The 25,316-nt window shown below is 40.3% G+C and overlaps 1 protein-coding gene across 3 annotated transcripts in view; it reads right to left on the reverse strand.

The window, feature by feature from the left end:
* Positions 1 to 6,299: 6,299 nt before the first annotated feature.
* The window catches only part of znf536 (zinc finger protein 536), a 170,853-nt gene continuing 151,836 nt past the window's right edge, over positions 6,300 to 25,316 (reverse strand). For all 3 annotated transcript variants that reach the window (XM_028402376.1, XM_028402375.1, XM_028402377.1), the window contains one exon: positions 6,300 to 7,274. In XM_028402376.1, coding sequence (XP_028258177.1) covers positions 7,126 to 7,274 — 149 coding nt within the window. In that variant the 3' untranslated portion in view covers positions 6,300 to 7,125. The remainder of the gene's footprint in view (positions 7,275 to 25,316) is intronic.

Raw genomic sequence — 25,316 nt, forward strand, 5'->3', positions numbered from 1 at the left:
AAAATCCACAAATCAAATGAGCTGAATTTCACTAGTTGTTACTTGTTGTACTTGTTACAGTCCCATCCTGACAAAATTTAAATAAAAGATAATATGTCCACACTAACCTCAAACCTGCTAATCTGTTGTACATTACAGCAATAATAACATTGACTTCATCACTTACTGCTGTAAGATTTAATACTCTTTAAATGTTATGATGAGGTGTTCCATAGAAACTGTGACCTGTGAGTACCGGAGGTCAAAACATCCCCTTATGATGTCATAAAGGGATAAGCCCGACCGTCTCTGTTGACTATAGGAGAGGTGAGATTTAACTGTTTTTTTGTTTTTCCTAACACAGACATCATTGTGTAGCAGCCATATAATTCTGATGATGCAAAAGAAGTGAGGTCATCTATAAAGGCTAATAAAGCCATATAGGAGACGGTCGTGACTGATGGTCGGATGGATGGACAAAGCAGATAGAACTGTCATTATGGTATTCCATAGTATTGTGTGGGGGAAGAACACACACATTTTATCCATGCTGGTCCCTTTGAATTAAAAAGAATAATAGTTTTACAGTGATGACTATATTATGATTTTATTTAGTATAGGTGACTTGAAATAAGCCAGAGAAAGTATTCAAAAATAATGCAAAAAAAAAAAACAGTATAATGTGGTAATCATTAGGCTGACGTGAAGTGCAGGAAGCAGCCAGCTTCACCACATGCTAAGCAGGTATCAGCTGAAGGTGTGAAGTGAAAACAAACTGCAGCTAAGAACAACCCAAACTGTTACCAACACAAGACTGATGAGGTGTGCTGGTGTATGTGTGTGTCGCACACTGGCCTCGCCAGGTGTTCTTCAAGCACTTGCAATTTGTGCAAAACAGGATGTGAGGAATGACCCAAAAACCTCACCATCTACTGTTCTGCAATGGAAATTTGCGTGAACTTATCAACTGTTCCATGGATGCGTTAACCAAAAATAGCTTTTTCTCGCAGCGTGTAAACGCGATCAGGACTTGATCGTGTTTAGCATTTTTCCTGTGTGATCCTGGATGAAGAATTATCGACCAAGAGGCTTAAATCCCCTTTAGAACCGACCAATACCACAACTTTTAAAAACCTTTTCCAGTAGAGCTCTTATTTACTCCCATTCATAAGCTCTTCCTTATCTCCCTTCATCATGTCCACTCCTTCATCTTCCTCCTCTGCTGTCTTTTTCTGCCTTCCCTTTGCCCACAGAGGGAAGCCTATTTGTCCGCTTTAAGTGAAATCACTCAATTTTTTCAGGAAGAGACTTTGGAGAGAGAGAGGGAGAAAGTACGTGTGTGTGTCTGTGTGAGAGAGTCCACCTTCCAAATAAGTTCCATTAATCATGGGCCAGAGTCTAATGTAACTAATATTTTACAATTAGAGGAGACAAGATGGAGCTGGGGGCCATCTATCTCCCTTACACCACATGATCATCGATTCATAAGAGCCGAGGAGAGCGAAAGAGGGAGGCCATAGCACACCAGCCCTGCATGCGGCACAAACACACAAACACACACACACACAAACACACACATAGAGTTTTCCGGGCGGCACACACTGACCCACATGCAGACAGGAACACACCCACATACATAAGCACAGCTGCTTAGCAGGAAGGATGCATGAGAATGAGGGGACAGGCTGTCTCATTAGCATTTGTTAGTATATGTTCTATTTGAAATCAGGGCTGTGGCTAACTGTTGGTTGTGTTTATCAAACTGCTGCTTGAATTTAATTTTTTTTCCAAATAACAACAAACTTCTGACATTTTAAGTAGTGGATTTTGGTTTATGGATTTATTTCATAATCAAAATTATTGAACATTATTTTTGTATTGTTTCAAAACTGTGTTAGTAGGCTACTACCTGAAGAGTTTTGTTGTTTTGACTACAGGGAGTTCTGTCTAATGTAGTTTGGGAATTCCTGTAGTTCAAAATGAAATCCATTGTGCACGTCAGCATTTCTACAGTGGTTGGATATTATCTATGAGACTGAAAAAGGCACAGATCACAATCAAGCTTCTTTTTTTTTCTTCCAAAAAAAAACTTGTTTTATATTGTCTGTGCATGGCCTCTAGTGTTTGTATTCACAGTAATCAAATAATGGTATATGTGTAGATTTAAAGTAGACAATGTAGGTAAAATAAAATAAAAAAAACATTTAAAAAAACTACTTGATGGCAACATAATTTTGTTATTTTTCAGTTTGTTTTTTAAAAAAGGTAAATAAATAAATAATAAAATACATATAATGTTTGTTTAATTTGTTAAAATGTTAAAAAAGCTTGAAAAACACAAATAAATAAATAAAATATTAAAATACTTTTGACAATACTATTTTGTATTATTATTAAAAAAGAGATGAAGCTAAATAATAAAAAAAAATCAAATGGATTTTGAGCCCAAAACAAAATAATAAATGAAACTCTTCACAACATAAGAACTGTGAAACTGTTGCCTGGACCTGCCAGGCTAACCTGTTTTAGTGAAGGCAACAAAAACTGACTTATTGTTTTTATGACATATTTTTAATTGATTGATTTGCTTTTTCCTCCATAAATCCAGTACTAAAGGCTCCAGCAACAATATTCCAAACCACATATATAACCACATCATAATATAATACCTCATGTATCCATTGATGCATTTGTTTAATGACTGAAGTTACATTTAGGTGATACAGTGGTGCCAAATTCCCTGAGCACACACCCCTGTGTTTCCTTTTGCACTGCAACGTGCCGGACCAGCTCTGCACCAACAGCTGGTCTACTCTGCCCTCCAGTGGCAAAACCAGAGAACTGCAGAGAGAAAGAGGAGGGAGCCTCCTTCTAATGTAAAGGAAGGAAGGAGGGAAAATTAGAGGCAGCTGAACAAAAGCGGAAAGATGGGTTCATCTGCAGGTCACCATCTGCCTGGTGACCAAGCTGGCACAACTGCTACCGCTGCAGAATGTGGCACCTTGAACACGCGCCTGGACATCTACACCGCACGCACACACACACATGCTCACACCACTGATAAATGAGGAGAATGAGATATAATGTTGCTTTAAATGTGGCAATTACACAATAACAATGACCAGAAACACACACACACTCACAAAGGGGCCAAATGGATAAAAAATGACCTCATGTGTTCTTTAATCAGATGCCTGTGCAGTTTAACACACACACACCTACTGAAACATATAGGGTCCTAATCATACATGTACACACACACAGTGAAAACGTAAGACTGCAGTCTTTCTTTTAGTGACGCGTGTGTCAGTATAAAACAGTCAAACAGTTACTTTCTCCAGATGTGAGTTTTATTGGGAACAGACTCTGCAGATTTGTGGCAGGAGCCCCCCCCCTTCACCCCACCCCCCACCCCGAAACCTCCGCCACCAACCCCACCACTACATCTGGTGCTCTGATCCATTTAAAAATTAGTCAGGCATTGACCTGGGCAGCCTCCCAGCGGGTTCAGCGACGTATGGGGTCCTGACGTTAGGTTATAACACTAATACAGATTCCTTAATGCGGTGCAGATCGGGTTTCAGACGACAGAGGGGGGCAGAGGAACCATCTAACATCCTTTTCCTTTTTTAAAAGAGAAACAGCTGGACTGTGAAGCTAACTTTAGGAAATGTGTTATTTTTTTTTACTGTTAAGATTAGAGAGCTGCTCCACATTTCTATCTGCATTTCACATATAAAAACAGACATTTTAACTAAAAAAAACTTTATGAAATTATAGAACAAAATGTTAGTATGTTAGTTCAAAACCTAAACTACAGTCCTATGGTTTTGTTGCAATAAGGCCTAAAGCCTATAACAATAGACTGTAGTGACCAAAGTTATTTATTATATTTTACAGTAATACATTTTAATGCAAAAGTATTAAAATAAGGAAAAGTAATTTTATTAAAAAAAGGAATATTTTTTAATAAAATGGCATGTATGCCTCAATAATGTAAAAGTCATCCTAATATAGTTCACAATATTTCACTTATTATTTTTAAAGCTGCCTAATGTGCCTGTTATTTTATTTATTTTATAGAATTTAGCGAGATTAATATTTTCCATCCATGTCTATTTTTTATGGACAGTCCACTGGACACTGGTTTTTCTCGTGTGTGATAGTGCGTTTGCACACATACAGCTATTTATATGGCTGTAGAGGTGACAGGGCCCATACAGGTCTAATGTAAATCCCTCCGGATTCAGGCCAAGGTCCAACATTCCTAAGTTGTCACACACACAGTTATGACTGTAGGTCAGTCCGATATTAGGTGAGATCATGAGATTACGGCGTAATCCAACTTGCCAGGTTCTAAGCTGCGCACAAGTGTGTGAACAACGGCTGTTTGGACTGGTGAAGAACGACCGGGTTTGGAAGCGACGAGCACACATCAAGTTAACTATAAACTTCTAGCAGCGCCCCCTCTTGGTGACACTGTGACTAAGTGAATAGCAAGGCCTACAGTGGAATCTAGATTTTCCTAAATAAAGAAAGAGAGAGAGAGAGGTGTTTGATACTCTTCCTCAGAGTGATGCATGCTCACTCCCTTCAGTTCACCAGCACCTATTGGCAGACAAAGCGGTGCAGGCGGTAATTTAGCTGTGCACACTCGACACCGTGATCACAGTGTGTGAAGCTTTGCCATCAAAATGACTGAAAGATAATAAGTCGTCTTTGAAGTGAGGGGACTGCACTCCTCTGATCACACACTCTCCCTCACTCAGAAGCCATATCCAGAGAGGAAAGAAATTAAAAAACATGAAACAGGCCATTGCTCTGTGACAATCCATGTTTCTTTTTTTTTCTTTTTTTTAGTTTGAATACATTTTATTTTTATTATAAGTACAGTTCAGTAGTTACAAAACGAAGCATCTGCCATGAGGATACAGCAAAACATAAAGAGTGTTCAGCTCACAAGACAGGTTTTGTACATAATATGTGGAGTGTGGAATGATCATTTTTAGCTGGTTCAGAGATCGGAGAGAGCCCGAAGCTCGACTCTCTCCGTCAATCTTTTAACACCACTGGTAAATTAGGGGGTCAGAAGCGAACGCCGTTGGTCAGGATACATCCAATCGGTTTACTTTGACCCCATTTCTAAACCCACTACACAAATATTCCTCCTCATATGTCTCACTCTTATTGTTCTATTTTTGATTCCCCTCTTTTCCCGGCATATTGGAATTGAACGCTTAATTGCAGTCTACATAAATCAATGGTTTCAAAGGGAGTAAAAAAAAAAAGAAAAAAGAAAGTCTGAGGCTGTAGTACTGCAGCGAAATCTTCTCAAGTTGGAATTTGAGCAGTGAAAATCTGAAGCAGTAAGAAGCCTACACTGAAGGGGATTAAGCATACAAAAGAAATCTGAGTAACAATTTGTCAAAGCCACGTACAGTATAGGAGGTTGATCCAAAAAATAAAATAAGGAGTATTATATTTGGACTGTACATACCGCATTTTTACTCTGGGTTCACAAAAAAAAAAAAAAAAAAAAAAAAAAAAAAAAGATGTAGAAACATTTCACAATGCCAAGGGACACACAAACACACACCTTCATTTTAGTTAGTTAGCTAGTTTTGTACTGTATAGGTTGGATTTATAATACTATCACAGTGCAAAATACTTCTGAGAATCGAAAACAAATGAAAGAAATAAGAAAGGATAAGTCCCTCTATGCATAAATGGGGTTCTGTATATATGTGGGAGGGAGAGGGAGGGGGGGGGGCAAATATGTTTGCAGCACAGGAGACGATTGTCATCTTTTTCCTCTTTTGTTGTTGTTGTTTTTTTTAATCAGTAAATGGACAAGGCATTAATGTACAGTACATATAAAAATGAAAAATAAAATCAACCCTACATCCTACGGTCTAGCACAGCTACATAGCTTTTTTTTCTTTTTTTTGTAGAAGCAATAACAGATGACTTGTATCTAAGGCTATACACAATATGTCTTTTTTCCAGTTTTATGTTATTTTTTTTCTTCTCATCTTAAAGTAAATACATCAAACCATTTTTCAGTAGTCAGTAACACTGTGCAACAATGATAGGTGGCAGTATTTTACAAACATTTGCAACACTAGAAGTCCTTGAGGTTGACATAGTAGGATGATGAAGAGAAAAGGGGGGGGGTTATAGAAAGAAAGAAAATGTTCCCACTTTTTCCTTTTTGTTTTATTTGTTTGTTTATTTTTTATTTTTAATTCCTCTCTTTTGCACCAAAGAGGAACGCCTACCATCTGCGGTCATGTAAACTACTGTCATGTATTTTTTTTTTCAGCTATGGTATATATCTCTCAACTGAAGCATCTATGGAATACAGGTGGAGGCCTCGGGGTGTCGGTGTGTATAGTAATATGAATACATTGAGGGCAGTTTGTATCTTCTTCACAATCATTATCAAAGACCACCATCATTAAAACGTGGTTCATACCATCACCATATGTTTGTGTTTATATTCCCGGCGGCCATATTTAGTGTGTGACGCACGAAAAAACAGAGGATCATTATATGGCAGCCAGGAGTGGTGGCCAGTTTGACAGGAATGTGCTTGGTCTCTGTCTACATTCTACTATATAATGGTGGTCTGATCATTTAAACAGGAGAGAAAAGTATCAATACTACACGTCTGTCCTAATTTAAAAAAAAAAAAAGAAAAAAAAAGACGTATCTTTCTATAGCTCAAGGAATGTATCAGAAATTGCAGGGTCAGTTTACAAGAAGTGCTAATCAGACAGGTAGTTTCATCAAAAGAAGATAAAAAAAAACAAAACAAAACAACAAAAACTGTATAAGACAACAAAGACAAGGGGCATTCAGACCACAGGAGACAAAACAGGAAGGTTGCCGTCACTTTGTTTAGTGTCCAAGGATGCTTGCAAAAGTCATTATTAGGTCCATCTCGCAAAATCCATTACTCTCCGTCACCTTCTCTCGTCTCTGACGGTAGTATGTGTTTTTTTTTTTCATCTTAAATAAAGTCTTTGTTATAGTGTATTCCTTCATTTAACCTCCATCCTCCTCCTCCTCCTCCTCATCATCATCATCACCATCCTCGCCTTCATCATCATCATCATCATTCTGCCTTGCTTCCGATGCAGGCCGTTAGTCTTTGTTTACGCCCAGCCCCTTGGGCTCACCTAGGTTATGGTTGTTAGGGTGGTTGTTAAGGTCGTTGTTAAGATGGTTGGGATCGTGGGTCAGCGCGGGGTCATGGGTCATGGGCTGGTCCTCCTCTCCTACCCACAGATGCACTACGGCCAATGAAAGAACAAGAGGCAGAGTTAGCACCAACGACCCAACACACCGACCCTCACCCTGCAGCACACACAGAAACACACACAGACACACACAGACTCACATTCAGCATTGGTCAGCAGATGGAGCAGATATTTGAGACTGTCAGCTTGGCACAAAACATTTGAATGAACAATTAAAAAAAGGACATATATATATATATGTGTGTGTGTGTGTGTTCAAATAATGTAATTTATTTTTTTCCCAAAAACAAACAACAGTGTGTGAATGAAATCAAAAGTAATGCAGTGTGAGATGTTAATGGGGCAAATCTGCACTTTCAGCTCACAGTCCCAAATTTAATCTATTTCCAGACTTTGACTGACATCAGATGCATAATGAAAATACTAATATAGCGATGAAATGTGCTCAGTATCTAAAACTACAGTGTGGACAATGAAGAATGTAACATGGAGGGTACATTTTGGGGCCATTAGGCTGCTTCCTGCATTAGGTGAGAGGTAGCACAGGTAGCAGAGGTATAATACTAATTCTACTATTAGACAGTGAGATAATCTAACACATTATAGTTATGACAACTGGAGTAGTTTCATACTTGTTGCAAGCAAGTTGGTTTGGTTTGAAGTGTGACAGGAAGTGTGACGGGGGGAGAAGTGAAGTACTCAAATCTATTTTTTTTTTTTTTTAAGTCTCAAGTAAGAAATGCAAGCGTAATTAGGTCTCACAGCATCGGCCACTAAATAATACAACCCCGCACTTTCATTCCCTCTGTAACTTCTTTGAAATTATTTTGCAATAAAACACCGCTGAGTGCATTTGCATGTCATGTTCTTTTTAAAGTGGCGTTATGAATCTGACAAAACCAAATTAAAACACGGCTTTATTTGAGCTGCGCTTTCACAAGTATGGAAATGGATATCAAAATGAAAGGAAGTGCCACACCGTCACAGAGGGAAAATAAAGAGCTAATAACGCGATAAAACATCTCTTAGATTCAATGCCGAGCAATAACTCGGGCCTGTCTGTGTGCGGGGTGCAGTGAACAACATCACCGCGCAACAAACACTTTGTGCATTAATGCTCTTCAAATAGAGACACCGAAGGATAATTGCAAAAATATTTAAATGTTATTGGTACATTAAAAAAAGAGAGGAAACATAGTATGGTATAAAAAAAATCTATACAGCATGACTAGCTGTGAGTGTACAGCTTAGAGTCCTGGTGTGCTCTGAGGGTCTTATATCCATCTACGACCACCAGATGGCAAGCTAAGACAGTAAATAAGACAGCAGCCTCTACGCACACAAATCCCACCATACCTCTACTTGTATATTCAGACATATCCCTTTACATCAACACCTCTGCGTCAAAGCTAAATGCTAATTCAGTTAAACGCACCTGTTTTTATGTTCTTAATATTTCCTGTCATATTTTGCCTTTTGTATAAAAAAAACAATCCTTATTTTTTTCAAAAATGAAAAAATAAAAAAAAATAAAAAATAAAAGTTTCCTCCTTTTGAAGCTTCAAAAAGTATTTAGTCTCTCCCCAAGGGCACTTCCTGCCTTTGACTTCCCTGTAAAGAAACTTTCTGTAACGAGCTCCAGATTAGGCCCCATATTTGATTTTCACTGTTCATTAACTAAGCCACCTGGAATGTTATTATTTAAGCATGGTGCTCCTTCTCCCCAAACAACTGCCGCTGTGAAGGGGATAGAGGGAGAGAGAGGGAGAGAGAGAGAGAGAGAGAGAGAGAGATTTTCCTGGCCAACTTTATAGATTTAGCATAACTTCCCCCCTCACAGTTTTTAATTTCCCATTCGGGTAGATGGCAGATGCACCTCACAGACACAGAAAAACCTGCCTGGCATTCATTTATCACATGAATGCAAAGGCTTATCTGTTTCCTTCAAAGATTCCTGTCCCGTCTTGGGGACAGAATCACGTACACAGAGTGCATACACGATGGCAGGCTGATAAAAAGAAAAAATATACGTCCCTATATAAGTGATTATTGTTCAATCCGATGCACAGCTGTTTAAATCCAGCACACAGTGTGCCAAAAGTGTAATTGCGCCCTCTTGTGGTGTTCTGTGAGATCAGCAGATATGAAAGACAACGGGGGTGGTTATTGTTGAGGAGAGGACCTGGGAAGGTAAAACATATGGTGTGAGGACATGCAGCTCCAGGATCCATCCACCGTTAATACATGTGTCATGCTTAACAGAATGGATAAATGGAAAGGAGGCTGGAACAATGGCATGCCGCTGCACTCTGAGCATGTGCTATGGACTGCTATGGGAAAACGGGCCGACTGTGTGTGTGTGTGTGTGTGTGTGTGTGTGTGGTATAAACGTGTGAACGCTCCGTGGCATCACCTGACTTTAATAGCAGCCTGTGAAAATATCACACAATAGAAAGAGCTAAGACAAATGCATCCAGTTGTACTCTTTCTGTTTTTGGTGCTGTGTATACAAAACAGTGTATCTATATAAATAACACAATGTGATAAGAGTCATCAGATGTACCTGCACCTGCACTGCTGTCAGATTTGAGTTTGTTCATACACTCAAATGTACATCTGCTGTCATTACAGCCATGTGATGTCTCATATAGTGACAGAATATATGGGCTTGCTTTTCCTGGTTGGATCCTTCTCCATGTGCAGGATGCAGCACTGGCTCATTTTAATGTGCAGACAGCTAAGTCAACTCTATTATTACACAAGATTTACAATGTATAATCCAACAACTAGCTACGCATGCATGGACATGGACTGAGACCTGCCTTCCAACAGTCAAAGCAGCTGATGTCAGTGATGGGTGCATGTGTTTTAGTTTGTACAAAAAAGGAGATTAAAAAACCTTTTTGCCTCTTTAAATGAAGATAAAACCTAAAAATACTTTTAATGGTTGTACTGTCCTGAAGCCGCTGTGTTAACCCAAACCTCAAAAGTTCCTCAAAGTAGCCCACCTTTGGGCCCACCTGTGGCTGTATCTATGTCAGATGTGATGTTTGTGTCGCATCACGGTGACTAAAATTTGGTGGAATTTTATTTGGCATGACTTAACCAAGAAGGTTCAATGCTAAAGCCTAACCTGAGTGGAAAGAGTGGAAAAAAGTGAAGAAATCAGAGAATAAAAGAAAGCAACGACCCAATAAGAGGAAAACCGATCCCCAGCCTCCTGTATGAAAGTCTGGGAGCCATCATCCACCCTGACCCTTTCATACATGTACTATGACGGGCAGATAATGTGACCAGATTTATAACTGTCAATAGTAAATGACCATACAGCAAGACCCTCTGATCCTCTGATCATGTGTGAGGATGACACTGTGCAAACTCGCTCAAAAGTTGCACAAGTGTCAAAAATACATCACCAAAGTCGGCCTGATCTGAACATATACAGTCAAAGACTATCCATACGAAGAGTGCTGTGTGAACCCTCTCCATATCACTGAAGGTGGCTACGGCTCCTTTTGTTCCCTCTCCCAGGCATCCGGGCCCTACACTAGCAGAAACTGTTGTTCTTGGCACTGGCTCGTCTCATTGTACAGCCCAGTATTTATAAATATGTAAATATGAGCAGCACCAGGCATAACACAGCCCGCTTGTATACACCGAGGAGGAGCGGCGAAGGAAGTGAGCGCACTCCTCACCCCCCACCCCTCCCCTTACCCTCCCCTCTCCTTCCAAAATTGTATTTTTAGATGGTTTTAATGAATACAGGATGTTTATAGTTACCATTCCCTGTGATTCGCACAAAAGACTAGAAAAATCCACATCCACACTGCCACCCCTCCTCTTCACCCCTTCCCCACCCTCCCTACCAATCCCTCAAAGAAAAAGGGGTGAGGGGAGGAGAAAAAAAGCAAAAAAAAAAAAAAAGAAGCAAATTTGTGGTGAAACGCAGCAGGATTGTTGTGCTCTCAGACTGCTTTCGACTCAGATCCTTATTAGACAAACAGAGTGTGGTGTTAAGGTGCAACAAAGAGTGACGAAAACTCCTGTGTGCGGGGTGGGAGAGGAGAGTGGGGAAGAGGAGGGATGCGCGAGTGCCAGAGAGAGAGAGAGGAGATGTGTGCAAGGTTCCTCAAGCAGCGACTTCAAGGCGGAACACAATTTGTGTGTTATTTCTGTGTTTTAAAGACGCAAAAAAAAAATAAGACAAAAGCTCAATCAATATGTGCGAGTTAAAAAAAGGTTAGCTGTTGTCTGTGATAAATGTGGGTTTGTGTTGTTCGTGTGATGACTCTGTGTCGACTTGTTTGTCAGTTTTGTTTTTGCTGCAAACTCTGGGGTCTGAGTATGAGGTGAGGCGTATGACAGGATGGAAAAGGGTGGGAAAAAAAAAAAGGGAAGGAAGCAAAATGTGAAAAAGAATGATTGCAGTTGGGGGAATACAATGAAGTGAATGTTAGTGGCCTCTTTCTATCTTTCGCTGTCTGTCTCCAAAACTATTTCTGAGGCTAAAAGATTGCCGGCTTGATAATACCTCCGCTGAGCAATTTAAGCCCAAACACTCTGATGCTACAATCTGTCTTCTCTGCCTGATAGCGCTTTTCTCTCCTCTTCTCTCCAAATTACTTTCTTTCATATCTAATTATATTTGCTAATGATCTTATAAGAGAATAATGGAATGTGCTTGATCTATTACCTTTTTTTTTTTCAATACATAAATACAATGCGGGGGGAAATGACTATTGGAGACAGAAGGAAATGTTTTTTTTAATGTTTTTGATGAGCGGGAAAATGAAGCTGGGAGCTGCAGGGTCATTAATGGGCGATGAACGCAGAGGTCATCTCTCACATTCTCTTTGACATTTCTCTCATCTGACGTGCAGAAACAATCACAGCCTCATCCAGAGCTCTCTGTTCTGCCCCCCCCCCCTCCTTTTTTTTTTTTTTGGCTTCCATGTTTCTCTGTAATCTTTTGTGATATCTACCTCCAGTCTCTTTGGTCTTCTAGTGGAAACACTGAACTTTGTTATGTATTAACATGAGATTATAACCCAAAGAAAGATGCATATACACAGAGCTGAAAGTAGCATTTTGGCTAACAGACATCAATGGAATCGCTTTAGGAATAGAGACCATTAGACATCATTTGCTCTTTTTTGGACTTCAAACTGTATAGTATAAGAGGCAGGAGATGTAACCATAGTAACCATGATGCTTTTCCCTCCAAACCAAATATAGTGTAAGACTGAGACACAAAAGTGAAGATTTAAAGGAGAACAGGATCCAGCACTGCTGATCTGAAGTGTTGTTTGACTCATGAATGCATCGCGGTCTGAAAGCGTGAACTACCAGTTTGAAAAGAACATAAGCTATCAGTGTCAATCAATTGGGTGCATGGGCAGGGTCTGACAGTGCGTCCGTTTTCAATGGGAGTCAATAGCAGTCCCTTAGTGGTAGGTGTAGACACTATTAGCCATCAGGAGATCATGTTGTTGAAGTTGCAGAAGCTATAACTGTGGTTTTGTTTAACACTAGCCCTGGTACTATCAGTATCACATCAGTCTACATGTCTACTGACCATATAGACAAAAAAATGACCACTGGAGTGTGGCTCCTAAAACTCAGTCCCAACAGACCTTAATGTGAAGGAGAGAATTTGTGTTAATCCTTATACAAGTCACCACTTTGAATTATGTAACGGCTTATGATTGGAGGGTGTGATGGCCTTGAGTGACAAGATCCTATCACTTCACTCGTGCTCAACCACTCTGTCTATATTTGGTTTAAGTGGGACACAGGTGAAGTTAAAGTGACGATGACCAGAACCTCTGGTAACCTCACATAACAGGATCCTCTCCGTTCACTTTACCAGCTACTTCTCCAGCTGTAAACATATGACAAAATGTCCCCGGGTAAGTGTAGTGGAGCTTTATTTTAATGAGAAAAGAACACTGAAGAGTCCAAAATGGAGGAAGATCTTAGAACTGCTATGCAAGACTGGCATGGAAAGCGTTATAAGACGGAAGTCAATTGTCGAAATGCGTCATTGAACATATTATTTGAACTTTAGCGGAAAATCACACAAGAAAAAAATAATAGTTCTAATTATCCTTCCCTGTTCAAATGATCTGGTCTTCAGCTAATACTTTCATCCAATCCATTGGCCTTTTAACTGAATAGCTCTTCTCTCTTTCTGTTGCCAAACCCCTGTCCCGTCCTGTCCCTCCCTCACTCCCTTCCTCTTAAGCCTCTTCTCCATCCTCCATTCTTCCCCTGGTTTCTCTTTCCTCTTGTTATTTTTCTCTCACTCTCTCTCCACAGGCCTTAGGACAAGCCAAGCCATGACAGGCACTCTAAACCCCCTGCATTAATGGAAGGAAATGGCATTCGATCCCTGTTTGATCTCCTAATCATTTCTGCTGAAATGATAATTAGTGCCCTTCCAATCCTCCCATAGAGGAGGAGAAAGGGATGGGTTGAAGGAAGGAGGGTGGGGGTGCGGGGGTGTAGTGGGTAAATACATAAATAGAAAAAAAAACAAATCCTTCTTGCTTTTTTAGACCCCCAAAATGACATCTCTGTCACCAAGCTGGCCATGTTCATAACCAACAAGTGCTTTCCTCCCTGTTGTACATTTCTCATCCTTTACACACACAGAAGGGGCACGTACACACACACACACACACTCAGAGACACAGCGCCTGGCGACTGCTGTCTGTGATTCTTTTCAGCTGACATAATCCTGATTGATTCGTTCAGCAGATAAAAAACTGGGTCCACTTCTGCCCTTTTACTGGGGGGGCTGGAACATAATACGTCCTTTTATTCAGCAACAATGTAGCATAATGACATTGGAATGTGCAGGGGGGGGGAAAGGCCACATCTTAAATGCTGGTGACACACTGTACTCTCAAAAAGCCTGTAGTCTAATGCAAAAGAGAGCAAAGGGAGAAAAAAATGAAAAATCATTAAATGGCAGGATTACCCATGTGCACTGGTTCTGTCAAGGTCAAATGAAATTCTTTATTTCATTTATTGTCTCTTCTGTCTGTGTACTGACAACTTTGTGTCTGCGTTCTCACGAGGAAATGTAGGAGTTTCCCATCACCGCTTCTGCTTCAGGAATAGGTGAGGTCATCTCAACACATTTCAGCCACTAACTATTCATCTTTTTTTTTTTTTTTTGGAAAGCATTGTGCTTACATGATCTAACATCCTTCCCTTATTCACTGTAGGCTTAAAGCCACGCTGGTGGATGTTTGTATTAGTGGCTGTACTGGAATGTAGACATGTTTTGTATAACAGATTGGGCTTGTCTCTTCCTAAGAAGGGCTGGTAAGCTTATAAAAATAAAAAAAACACAAAAAAACTCAGTAGCAATAAGTCCAGTTGCCTGTTTGTTTTGTTACTCATACACAATCACCAGGATGACTGAGAATTTCCGACACAAACAAAAGGCGGATTGGCAGCTGGATCCCAAAATGATAAACGATGCATTATAAAAAACTGACAATAAAAAAAACACAACTTTGCGTCACTTTTGACTTGCAGCTGGGATTAACTGATAAAACTCACAGGGAGTTAAAACTACTAGGTGAGGTTCATCTATATAGACACATCTTACGAGGCAGAACTTTCTCATTTCTGTAAGACGTTTGTGGGTAGTATGCTGAAAAATGCTGTCCTGACAACAATTTTGATGTGTGTTATCCAGTATAACCACAAGAAGCAGCCAGATATATACATATCCATGATTTAAAGACTTGAAAATACCAATCATGTTATACATTATCCTTGTGAGGGTGGGCTGTGTTTGGGTTAAGACTGTGGACTATAAATAAAACATCAGTTTTTTGTCTGGTGTAAGTCTTCCACTATTATCACGTCGGCCATGTCTAAGTCCTCCTGGTTGATCCAAATACAGGCAAAGAGGCAGAGCATGGGGAGAGCTGACATGAGCAGGCAGTCGCATAAGCAGGCAGAAAAAAACACTTTCTTTTGTAAAGTTGGACATTTTAACATGGATGTCTATGGAGATGAACTCACTTGTAGAGCTAGCCCCTAGAGGATGCAGATAGAACTGCAGGCTCAACAAATACGGCCCTCATTTTTTCTGCCTTTACCCCTCGGTCACAAACAGATCATTTTAAGCTGTTAAACTGCTGTTAGAAGGCATTTTTTCCCCAACTGTAACAAACTTCTCCACCACTTTCTGGACAACCATTCTAGCACAAGAGTGTGCACAGCTACATGTGTCAAATTGCAAATTTCATTACTGATGTTAAAGGCATAGCTAAAAGTTAAAAAATGCAGCACTTATTGCTCTTGTAAATAGGAATCATAAGTAGTAGTAAAAAAAATGACAATGATACACTGTGCTGTATTTAATTATGTGATACTCCTGACCTGACCTTTCAAGCTGAAATTAAATTTCCATCACACACGGCACTGACCCATCTTACGGCAACCTTCTTGTGCTGTTGACGTGCATCCCTAACAGACACAACCAAACCTAAGAAAGCAGACGGCCCTTCCTGAGAGTCAGCTATATTAATTGTAGCCGCTAATCTGCGAGTCGGGGGCCCTCCCAGAAGTGGACAGTATTTTCCGCACCAGCACGGTGGCGGTGACATATCTGGTTACTAATTCGGTGTGGCATGAAGCCAGATGGGAGATGGGAAGGGGAAAAAAAAGGAGTCTGTTGATCTGCCAACGAAATGTGTCCCCAAACCCCCTCCATTTGACTGCAAGAGAAGAGGAGGACAGACAAAAGGAACGCGATGACACATTATGGAGGATGTATGTAGATCACAGGGGGAGGAGGAAATGAACTAGAGACACAGCAGCAAATAGGACAATATTATATAGGGCAAAATGCATATATAGGGCAACAGTAAGTGACATGCTCTGCTTAAGTCTGTAGCACTCTCTTATATTGCCAGAGAAATAGAGTAGAGAGATAAATCTGAAATAATGAAACCAAAATAAAAGCCTTTCATTAAATATGGTCCCTTCCGTCACCTCTTGAGGCTCTTCCTTAAATCTCTGCTATTAGTGGCTGCAGAATATATGTATCATGTTAAATATTTACGTTAGCCGAACTCTAGTAGAACAAGCCAAAAACAGTAAGAGGCCAGGAAGGAATCACAGGGAGATAAAAAGATGCCGATACTGAGATGAAAAGAAGTCAGAGCTCTACAGAGAGAGATTAATATGACAGACAGACAGACGGGAAAATAACCCAGCGACGCAGCTATCATAGCTATCATTTATAATCACAGAGAACCTGCTGCTGGTTCCCAGTGTTCCCATGCCATGCGGGGAGTCTTCCCAAGCTTCCAAATGTTACAGATAAATAAATGACAGCAGTTTAAAATGTGAGGATGGAGAAGGCTCAGAGGGCTGGGTGGCAGGTTGGAGACAGCAAGAAGAAAAAAAGGAGGAGGAGGAGATAAGTGCTCTGAGAACAACTGTAACATGTGCATCAATTTGGTGTATCAAGGTGCAGGCGCTTGCCATATGTTGAAGACGTAAAAGGAGAGAGTGCCAAAACACAGAGGCCGAGACTGTCAGTGCCATAGCTGCACCTCATTGTTTGTCATTATTGTATTTAAGATGCAGAGGATGAGGCTTTAAGGCAAAGTGAAGTGAATATCAGTGGGGGTTAGGATCATCAATGCAGCAGCAACAAAAAATGTGAAGCACGTTAAAAAAAAAGTGTTTTTAAACACACTAAAGTGAGGAATGACATGGAACACCAGTTTTGTCTTGGTTTCAGAGTGACATTTTACTACTGTAGCCAAGCAAACACACAGTAGAGGTTATATATTGGTGAAGAATATATTGGTCACTGAAGATACCGACAAAACAGACAAAAAAACAAAACAAAGCAAATGTGTAGAATGTAATCAACAGCAGATGACTACAACAGAAAAAGACAGAGCATGACACAAAAGCAAAGTGAAGCAGAGGATCTGACAAGAACAGAGGCAGCACAGGGACTAAATACACACCGAGGGTGAAGAGGAACAGGTGGAAACAATGAGGGCCGGCCAGCCAATCAAAGAGGAGGGAAAACACAAGGACAGGAAGTAATGTAAACCAAGATATACAAAGGAAGTACAACTACAAAAATAAAGAGCAACAAGGAAACAAAAACACAAGAAAAACTGGAAACACTAACTAAAACTATGGATCATACTACCTTTGTAAAACTCCCACCCACCCCCTTGACCTATACATGGACTTAACGCACAGTGATGGTGACGAGGCACAGGTGGAGACAATGAGGGTGGAGCTGCCAATCACAGATGAGGGAACACACAAGGACAGGAAGTAAACACAGAGACAGACAACAACCAAAATAAAACAAGTGTAACAAAAAAAGACTAAAGAAATCAGTAAAACAAAACAGGAAATACTAAAACTATGCATTATTATCTTATTAAGCGACCCTGTTCTTCCACTGATTGGAGATGGTAACAACAACAAATCAACATCATTTTTTTAAAAGGTGCACAGTGGAGGAAGTGCAACAAAAAAGCATCAAACAGGAGTTGCTATCATGCCTGTGCTGTTCTTTTGTGCTTGTTAGAGTTTATTTAAAAGGCTAAAAACACTAAGAACTTAATGTATTCTAATGAATATTATTGTACGAATAATGCTTTAAAAGGGAAAGGGCACCGTTTGATGACCTTCAGTGTGTTTTATAATGATAATCACCAGACTTTGTTCCATGTTTAAACTCAAGTTTATCCTCTCATTTAGCATACACAAAGATGGAGACACTTTACAACAGTTTAGCATTGCTAATACCCCATATGTTCGCTCTTTCTTTCTTCTTCTCCTTCATCCACTCTCCATTTTTTTTCTTGATGTGCAGAGAGAGAAATAAAAAAAATGTAGATCACCTGGCTTCTTTTTTAGCGTTTCGTTCACAGGCTTTCATCAACGGTCTCTGATGATTCAACAGTTGCTGCTACAAACATCTGCTTGCTGCTCTTAGCAGATCTCAATTAAGACTCACACAGCCGGGCACACACACCATACCTTATTTATGATTTTTTTTTACAACGTGCCAAACAACAGAAAGAGGCCAAGAGGTCTGAGAAATCCCACTGAAAGAGCACATTATGAGTCAGAAAAAAAACTGAGACGTTAAGGAGAGGTTGGAGGTTCTGGCAAGGCGTTTCAAAAAAAGACGTGTTCCTGCCAACACTGGCAGCACTTTTAAGAAAATAATAATAATAAAAAAAGGAGCAACAACACAACAAACACCGACAAGCAGCAGCCTGAAGCCCTCCCTCATCTGTTTCCTTTTTTTTTTTTGTTTTTTTTTTTTTGAAAGGCACCCATAAGAAAGAGACGATGAAGAAGAAGGAGTGAGTGTTGATATGATTATGTAAATGTAAACAGGATTTCCTGCCGACTGGAAGCCGTTTCTCTCTCTCTCTCTCTCTGACCCGTTCTCCTTGCAAATCTTCCATTTAAGACAAATTCCCCCGGGGAGGCCGCTCTGCCGTTACTTAACGGGATAATTATGATATACGAAACCTTTCCAAGATCACCCCCCCCCTCTCTCTTCGCACCCCCACCCGACACCCCTCCTCTTCCCCCTCATCTTTGCCTCTTTCCCGAACTGCTCCCTGTCTCTCTCCATTTTTTTTCTTTCTGTTTCTCACTCTCTGTCATTTCCTCTCTTGTCCTCTGTCCTGGACAGTCATATTGATTTGTCTCTGCACTAAAATAACCACCAACTCTTGTTCAACTGACGGGCTTTTTAAAGGCTACTTTTGGAACCACTATTTTTTTTAAAGCTGCTGATGTTGAAAACCTATTGTAGTTGTTGAAAACTTGATCATTCTATGCTGATGAAGATGATGATAAATCAATCATTATGTGCAGTTCCAAGAATAATCTCAGATTGTAATCAGAGAACACAAAATTGTTGATCAAGGCTGTAGCTGCCATTAGGGTCCCCAAGTTCCTGACCTCCAAAAGCTTCAAAGATGATGGGAAACTTTCAATGGATGAAATTGTCTGACAATTTTCACGAGTTATGACTCTACACATCTGGAAATAAATTAAAGAGAAATCTTGATAAAATGCCATTTTTACCTAATCGATGCCGAATCGATGCTTCGTCACAGCAAATTCACTCTCTGGACCTGTGAAATCCTGGCTACAGCCATGGCTGATGTTTCCAGGTTTTGGAAAGGACTATAGTGTAAGCACCTGCCGCCTGCATGTCAGATGTGATGTTCGTCACTACAGCAGCCAAAGAAATGGCTACCATACTAACACTCTTTTGAGGACAACAATGTCCACATCCTAGACAGAGAGGACAGGTGGTTTGAAAGAGGAGTCAAGGAAGCCATCTATGATAAGCTGGAAAAACCTTCCCTTAACAGAGGTGGTGGCCTCAGACCTCATCTTTCTACCACGTACAATGCAGTGATTCCATCCATTCCCAGGAAGTTTCACTCCAAGTCACATGTTCACAGCAAGAACAATGGGCTGTCAACCAGTCCCACCACCACAGCCCCCCTGTAGTCTAGACCAGACACAGTCAGTCAGACCGACACAGGTAGGTTTGGAGACATTTAGAACTATCGTTAGTGAGTTTCACAGTGATCCACCCACTGAGGTCTGTAACCACATATAAACCATGTTTCCCCACCAAATAGTCAGAACTGATGAAGCTGCTTGGAGGAGCAGCGAAATGTCTTCAAGAAAACTCTACAAGTCCAGACGCCTTGCCTCAACCTTTTGAATGAATATGACCTGGATGACTGAAAATCTTCATCAACAACATACCACACTAACCATAAGCAGTTGTGTTTAATGCCGAACACCCACACCACACTATACAAAGGAAAACGGAAGTGATGTTGCCACAGTCATGAAGTACGACACTATGATACAGCAACAGTGCTGGTGCATGATGGTACATCATGCATTGCTAATGTAGTGAACTTTGGATGGACACTACTTTTCATGCTGCATTGTGGGATACATTGAGGGTACTCTATGGGGTCTACACTTTCTCACTACACATTCGGACAGCACCACAAAATGGCTAAGGCACTATATAAGGCCATGTATAGTGATTAAAAAGTGATTTCAGACACAGCCAGTGTGACTAACAATAAGCCAGGTCCGTCACAGTTTAAGGTCCCCAGAAACATTTCCTTTGGTAAAGTTGTCTTTTGTACATTTAGGCTGCTGTTTCTAACATCTCTTTAGAAAACAGTAAAGTCCATTAAAAAAACATCATAAAACATTTTATGAATTTTAAATGATGTCTACATGCTGTAATGTCATAAACAGCTAAATATAGCGGTAACTTTTTAATTGCTGTTCTATCCTGTCATTACATAACATGCTGCAGTCCTGCTGGCCACGTGTTCACGCCATAGAGATCTGAACGTTAACATTTGACGTCTGCTCTGTTCAGCTGTGAAAGTCTTCTTCTTTTTTTTTTAACAAATCTTCCATCTCTCTTGGACCTTAACACCATGACCTCACAATGGAAGAATTGAGCACCAATCACATTATATTCCACATATTTCTTCACTATCCCACAGCGTCCGCACATGTGTGTGTGTGTGTGTGCAGCCACAATATACTGTATTTACCCTTTCTTCTCTCACAGCCTCTCTGGAACAAAGGAGCACACACTTTTGATATCAAGGCTCATAAATGTAGAAAGAGCGAGCAGAAACACTGCTCCAAACATTTCATAATGCAGACGTACAACTTAATTGCAATTCTGCGTGGTTGTTTGGTTCCTTATTTACTCCTACAACTTTGTTACAGAGCCACACGTCAAACTATTTACACGCTGGTGTAAGCACTTAAGGCTACGACTCTTTTTTGCTTGACAACGGCCATAAACAGAAGAGTGAGAGATCAAAACTCTTCATCAGAGAGCGTGACAGATGACAGATATGGCAAGAGATTTTCCATGATCTTCTGCACACATGGGGGTGGGGGGGGGGGGTACTTCAAGGGACGGAAAAGAGAAAAAAGAAGGACGGGGTGGGGGTGGAGGATGAAAATGAAAACTCGAAGAAAAGTTTCTTTTCACATGAAGTAATGTGGCACGAGGAATGGCAGAAGACAGAAACTTCCTACTTCCAATAATGTGTCTGATCAATTATTTATAACCAAACATTTTGTGTGGTGGGACCAAAGTGTGTGTATTAGGGGAAAGGTGGAACATCATTATTTTTTCACATTATGGGCCAGACATTGGTTATAAAGCTCTGCTAATTGGTTGTACAGATGTGACTTTGAAGGGTTACAGACAGGACAGAAGACATTAAACCTACTAACTATGTATCAACCCATAGATAATATTTATCATTTCTAAGGCCAAAACAAAAGTATACTCCCACCCCAAAAAGATAAAATAAAATTAACTTAAAAAAAGTTTTCTACAAGTGTTTTTTTTCCTTTCATGACTTCAGAATTTTCTGTTTTTGTGCGTTTTAGGCCCACGGAAATACTGTAACACTGTATTCAAACTGATAATCCCTGAAAAATATCATTATAAATCATTATAAAATATATATTAAGAAATTTGACTGTGTCTTGAAACTGTTACTGTATTTTGTTCATGACACACAACACATCTCCTCCTGAAAATTAAGGTTAAAAATGTCAAAAACTGAGCTAGAGTTACATAAGTATCAAAGTTAAAGTGCTCTTTACACCCCAAAAATGGACTCTCAGTGTTCTATTGTTTGTATTTGTGTGATTTTACTCACTTAGGTAGACCTGTTTTACTGTATGCAAAATAGTTTATATGTTTTAAAAACCCTGATCTGATATCTACTACCTGAACCATAGACAATATTTCTCTCTGTAACGTGAAGTTTATGTTTTACTGTAACAGTAAGTTTCCTGTTACTCCAGTGACTGTAAACGGGCACCTTTGGTGGAGTTAATCGCCTGTGACATAAAGACTGTGCAGTCGGCTGAAAGAAGAAAAAATTGATCTTGTATCAACATTAAAATAACAAAGTATTTGATAAAGACGAATGCACTGATATCCACTTCTGATTCCTATGCGTAAAGAATAATTAATAAGCATTCCCTCTGTGTGCCTCCATCTCTCTCTCTCTCCCTCCCTGAACCATTGTTTTGCTGTTGAAATCCATAACATTTCTTTTGTTCCCCTTCTTTCTGTAAGCCTGCTCTCTTATTTTCCCAAGGCCGAGAAACTTCAGACATGAGAACCCTGATATAAAACCAGGGAAATTTACCTGGGATTAGCAGCCATTGACAAATAACCTTGGTGATAGATGCACAGTAGATTTGGTTCAAAGCTCTCCCGGCAGCCTCAAAAGAGATTAGTTCACTTCTTATCAGGTCAGCCGCGTCGCCTGGGAAATGTGTTTAAAGTCACATTGATTTATTGAAAGATTCCCCAATAAGAAGATATCTCTAGACTTAAGGAGTGTGTGTGTACGTGTACTTTTTCCTATGTGTGTCATGTGAATGAGTGCCTCAAATAAATTACACTGCCTGTTCGAGCTTTAAGAAAAAGAAAAGCTTCAGACAAAGAGCGAACGGTGCGCTTCAAACTAAAAAAGCACTTCTAGATAACTAGTGTCGAACACAGCCACTGGAGAGAGAGAGCGAGGGAGAGAGAGAGAGAGAGAGAGACACCCCAGTTCTCTGTCTACCTGTCTCGCCCACTCTCTCAATCCCTCTCTCCATTTACCCCATGCTGGTACTGCTGCTGAAAACAGTGATTGTACAGTGGTGATACGCAGAGCGACACTGACAGTGAGGTATAATAAGGCCTCTTTGTTCCCCAGAGAGAGCGAGGTAGAGAGACATATAGATAGAAAAAGGAGGGGTGGTGGTGATGGTGGTGGTGGGGGGGAGCTTTCATTTACACCATTACCTTCTTAAGCGTCATTATCAGGCCAAGGAGAAGAGGACTGTGGGAAAGCAGGGTGGGGAAGCCAGTGAGGAAAATGAAAGCTCTGACATGTCGCTCAGCGCGTCCATCTGAGGGATGACATTGGCAATTCTTCTCTCTCTCAGCACACACACACACACACACAGGTCTCTTGTAAACCCCAGGTTCCTTCATCTTGCATAACTTGCACCGTTTTATCTCCTTCCAGCCATTTAACAGTTGTTTTGGCTCTGTATACTCTACAAATAGTTCTGGATGGGCTACACCCAGATGTCACTGTTGCACATGTGTTTCCCATATCATGATCAGCCTCTTACCAGTCAGTATACTTCAACTGAGACCCTCTTCGACTTAAAGAAGGTAAAGTAAAGGGTCACCTGGGAAACTTCTGCACATCTTATGGACATTCTTAGAGATCCTAAAAGGGATCTGAAATGGATCCCTGAGGTCCACCATCTTGTCTTCAGTGGTGGTCAGTGAATTATGTTCCTTTGCACCTTGTGTGAATAAGAGCACTTTCTGGTGAGCCTAGGAAATTGGTGGGTAGGCTTTGTTGCAGATGGGAGAAGTTTGCCTGCTTTAACCCAAAACCATAATCTGAACCAAGTGACTGTGATGCCTAAAGCAAACCAAACAAAACAAAGTCAATTTAAAAAGCAGTGATGCGCACTGGGATAATACTGCCATCTGCTCTGCCTCCTCTGCAACTCCTACCCTTACTAACATATCATTTGTTACATGAAAATGTTCCTTAACAAGCCTTTGTATACGCAGACACCTTTTTTTAACATCCTCACTTCCAAAATATCAGTCTTTTTCCGTAATAAACATTGCACTTTGTTACGCTCCTTTGCTATCTTCAGAACGATCCACTTCCTCCCCATAGAGCACAGTAAGAGCTGTGACTTACTCAATAACTTCTTTAAGTAGGTTTCCTCTCAGTTAAGTTCACCTGTCAAACTAATTAACAGCCGTATCTGAGAGTTATAAAGATGTGTAAAAGTCAGACAACACGTCGTACAAATAGCACACCATGCTATTTTTGTCTGATGGTGTTGGAGGGGTTTTATTTTTTATGTCACGGCTCTGTGCAGTATCTCCAATATTTGATAGCTATTACTTAAAAACCAGGATTTCCCATAACTGAAATTTATATCTTCCACTTTCTTCCAGTCCTTGTGGCTTTGTCTCTACTTCCTCTGTCTTCCTTCCTTTTCTCAAAATCTGTCTCCTTCTCCCCTCACTGCCTCCATCCACATACCTCCATCCCTCCTTTTTCTGTCTCTCTGTCAGTTTCCATGCTTCCTCCATGCCTTCGTCTATCTCTCCCGCTGCTTGCTTTTAACTCTTGAGGTCATCCGGGACCCCTGGGCAGCTATCCCAGAATGCTGAGCCGGCTAACATCCTGCGGAGTTGCCTTCTGGACAGAGCAGGCAACGGAGCCAGGACTCGATCGGCGATCGGACTCAACCGTGTACTCAGCCACTGCTACACCCTGAAAAAATAGGGATCTTCAAAGGTTCTTTGGTTAGGGTTGGTGGTTCTATACCAACATGCATTACAGCAGACCTTTGATTGAATGCACTTCATTGTAGGTTTGTGGCATAAATAAACCTTAACCAACTTCATTTGTAGACTTTAGTGGAATTACACCACACAACTAAAAGGACTGATCAAAAAAGACTTGAAGACTTCCATTGCAAACAGAGGGAGAGCTGTGTTGGGAGGCCAATTGTATTATTCGGGAAGGAACAGATCATAGAAGACAGAAATTATGGTGTGGTGAAAAGTAATCATCTAAATTGACTTGCTATGAAAGATCTTAGCCTCATTTCTACATCTATTCTTCTTCTATGCTAATTTCTTAACATGAAATACATTCTTACACAGATAGCTGCATAATATAGGTTTTTCCTAAAGTATTGCTTTTATGCAAAACAAAATTAAGATTAAGATTAAGAAAACCTTTATTTGTCCTACAATGGGAAAATTGTGTCATTCTGTAAAAAAAATAAAAATAAAAAAGTATGCAGTTCTTACTCCATCCAGACGATTGGCTTAATTGCAACTAGCATTAATTTGATAAAAACTGCTAAATGCTTATAATATTAATAACACATGGAGAATTTAAAAAGCAGGATATA

This window comes from Parambassis ranga, chromosome 3, assembly GCF_900634625.1.
Source record: "Parambassis ranga chromosome 3, fParRan2.1, whole genome shotgun sequence".
Taxonomy (NCBI): domain Eukaryota; kingdom Metazoa; phylum Chordata; class Actinopteri; family Ambassidae; genus Parambassis; species Parambassis ranga.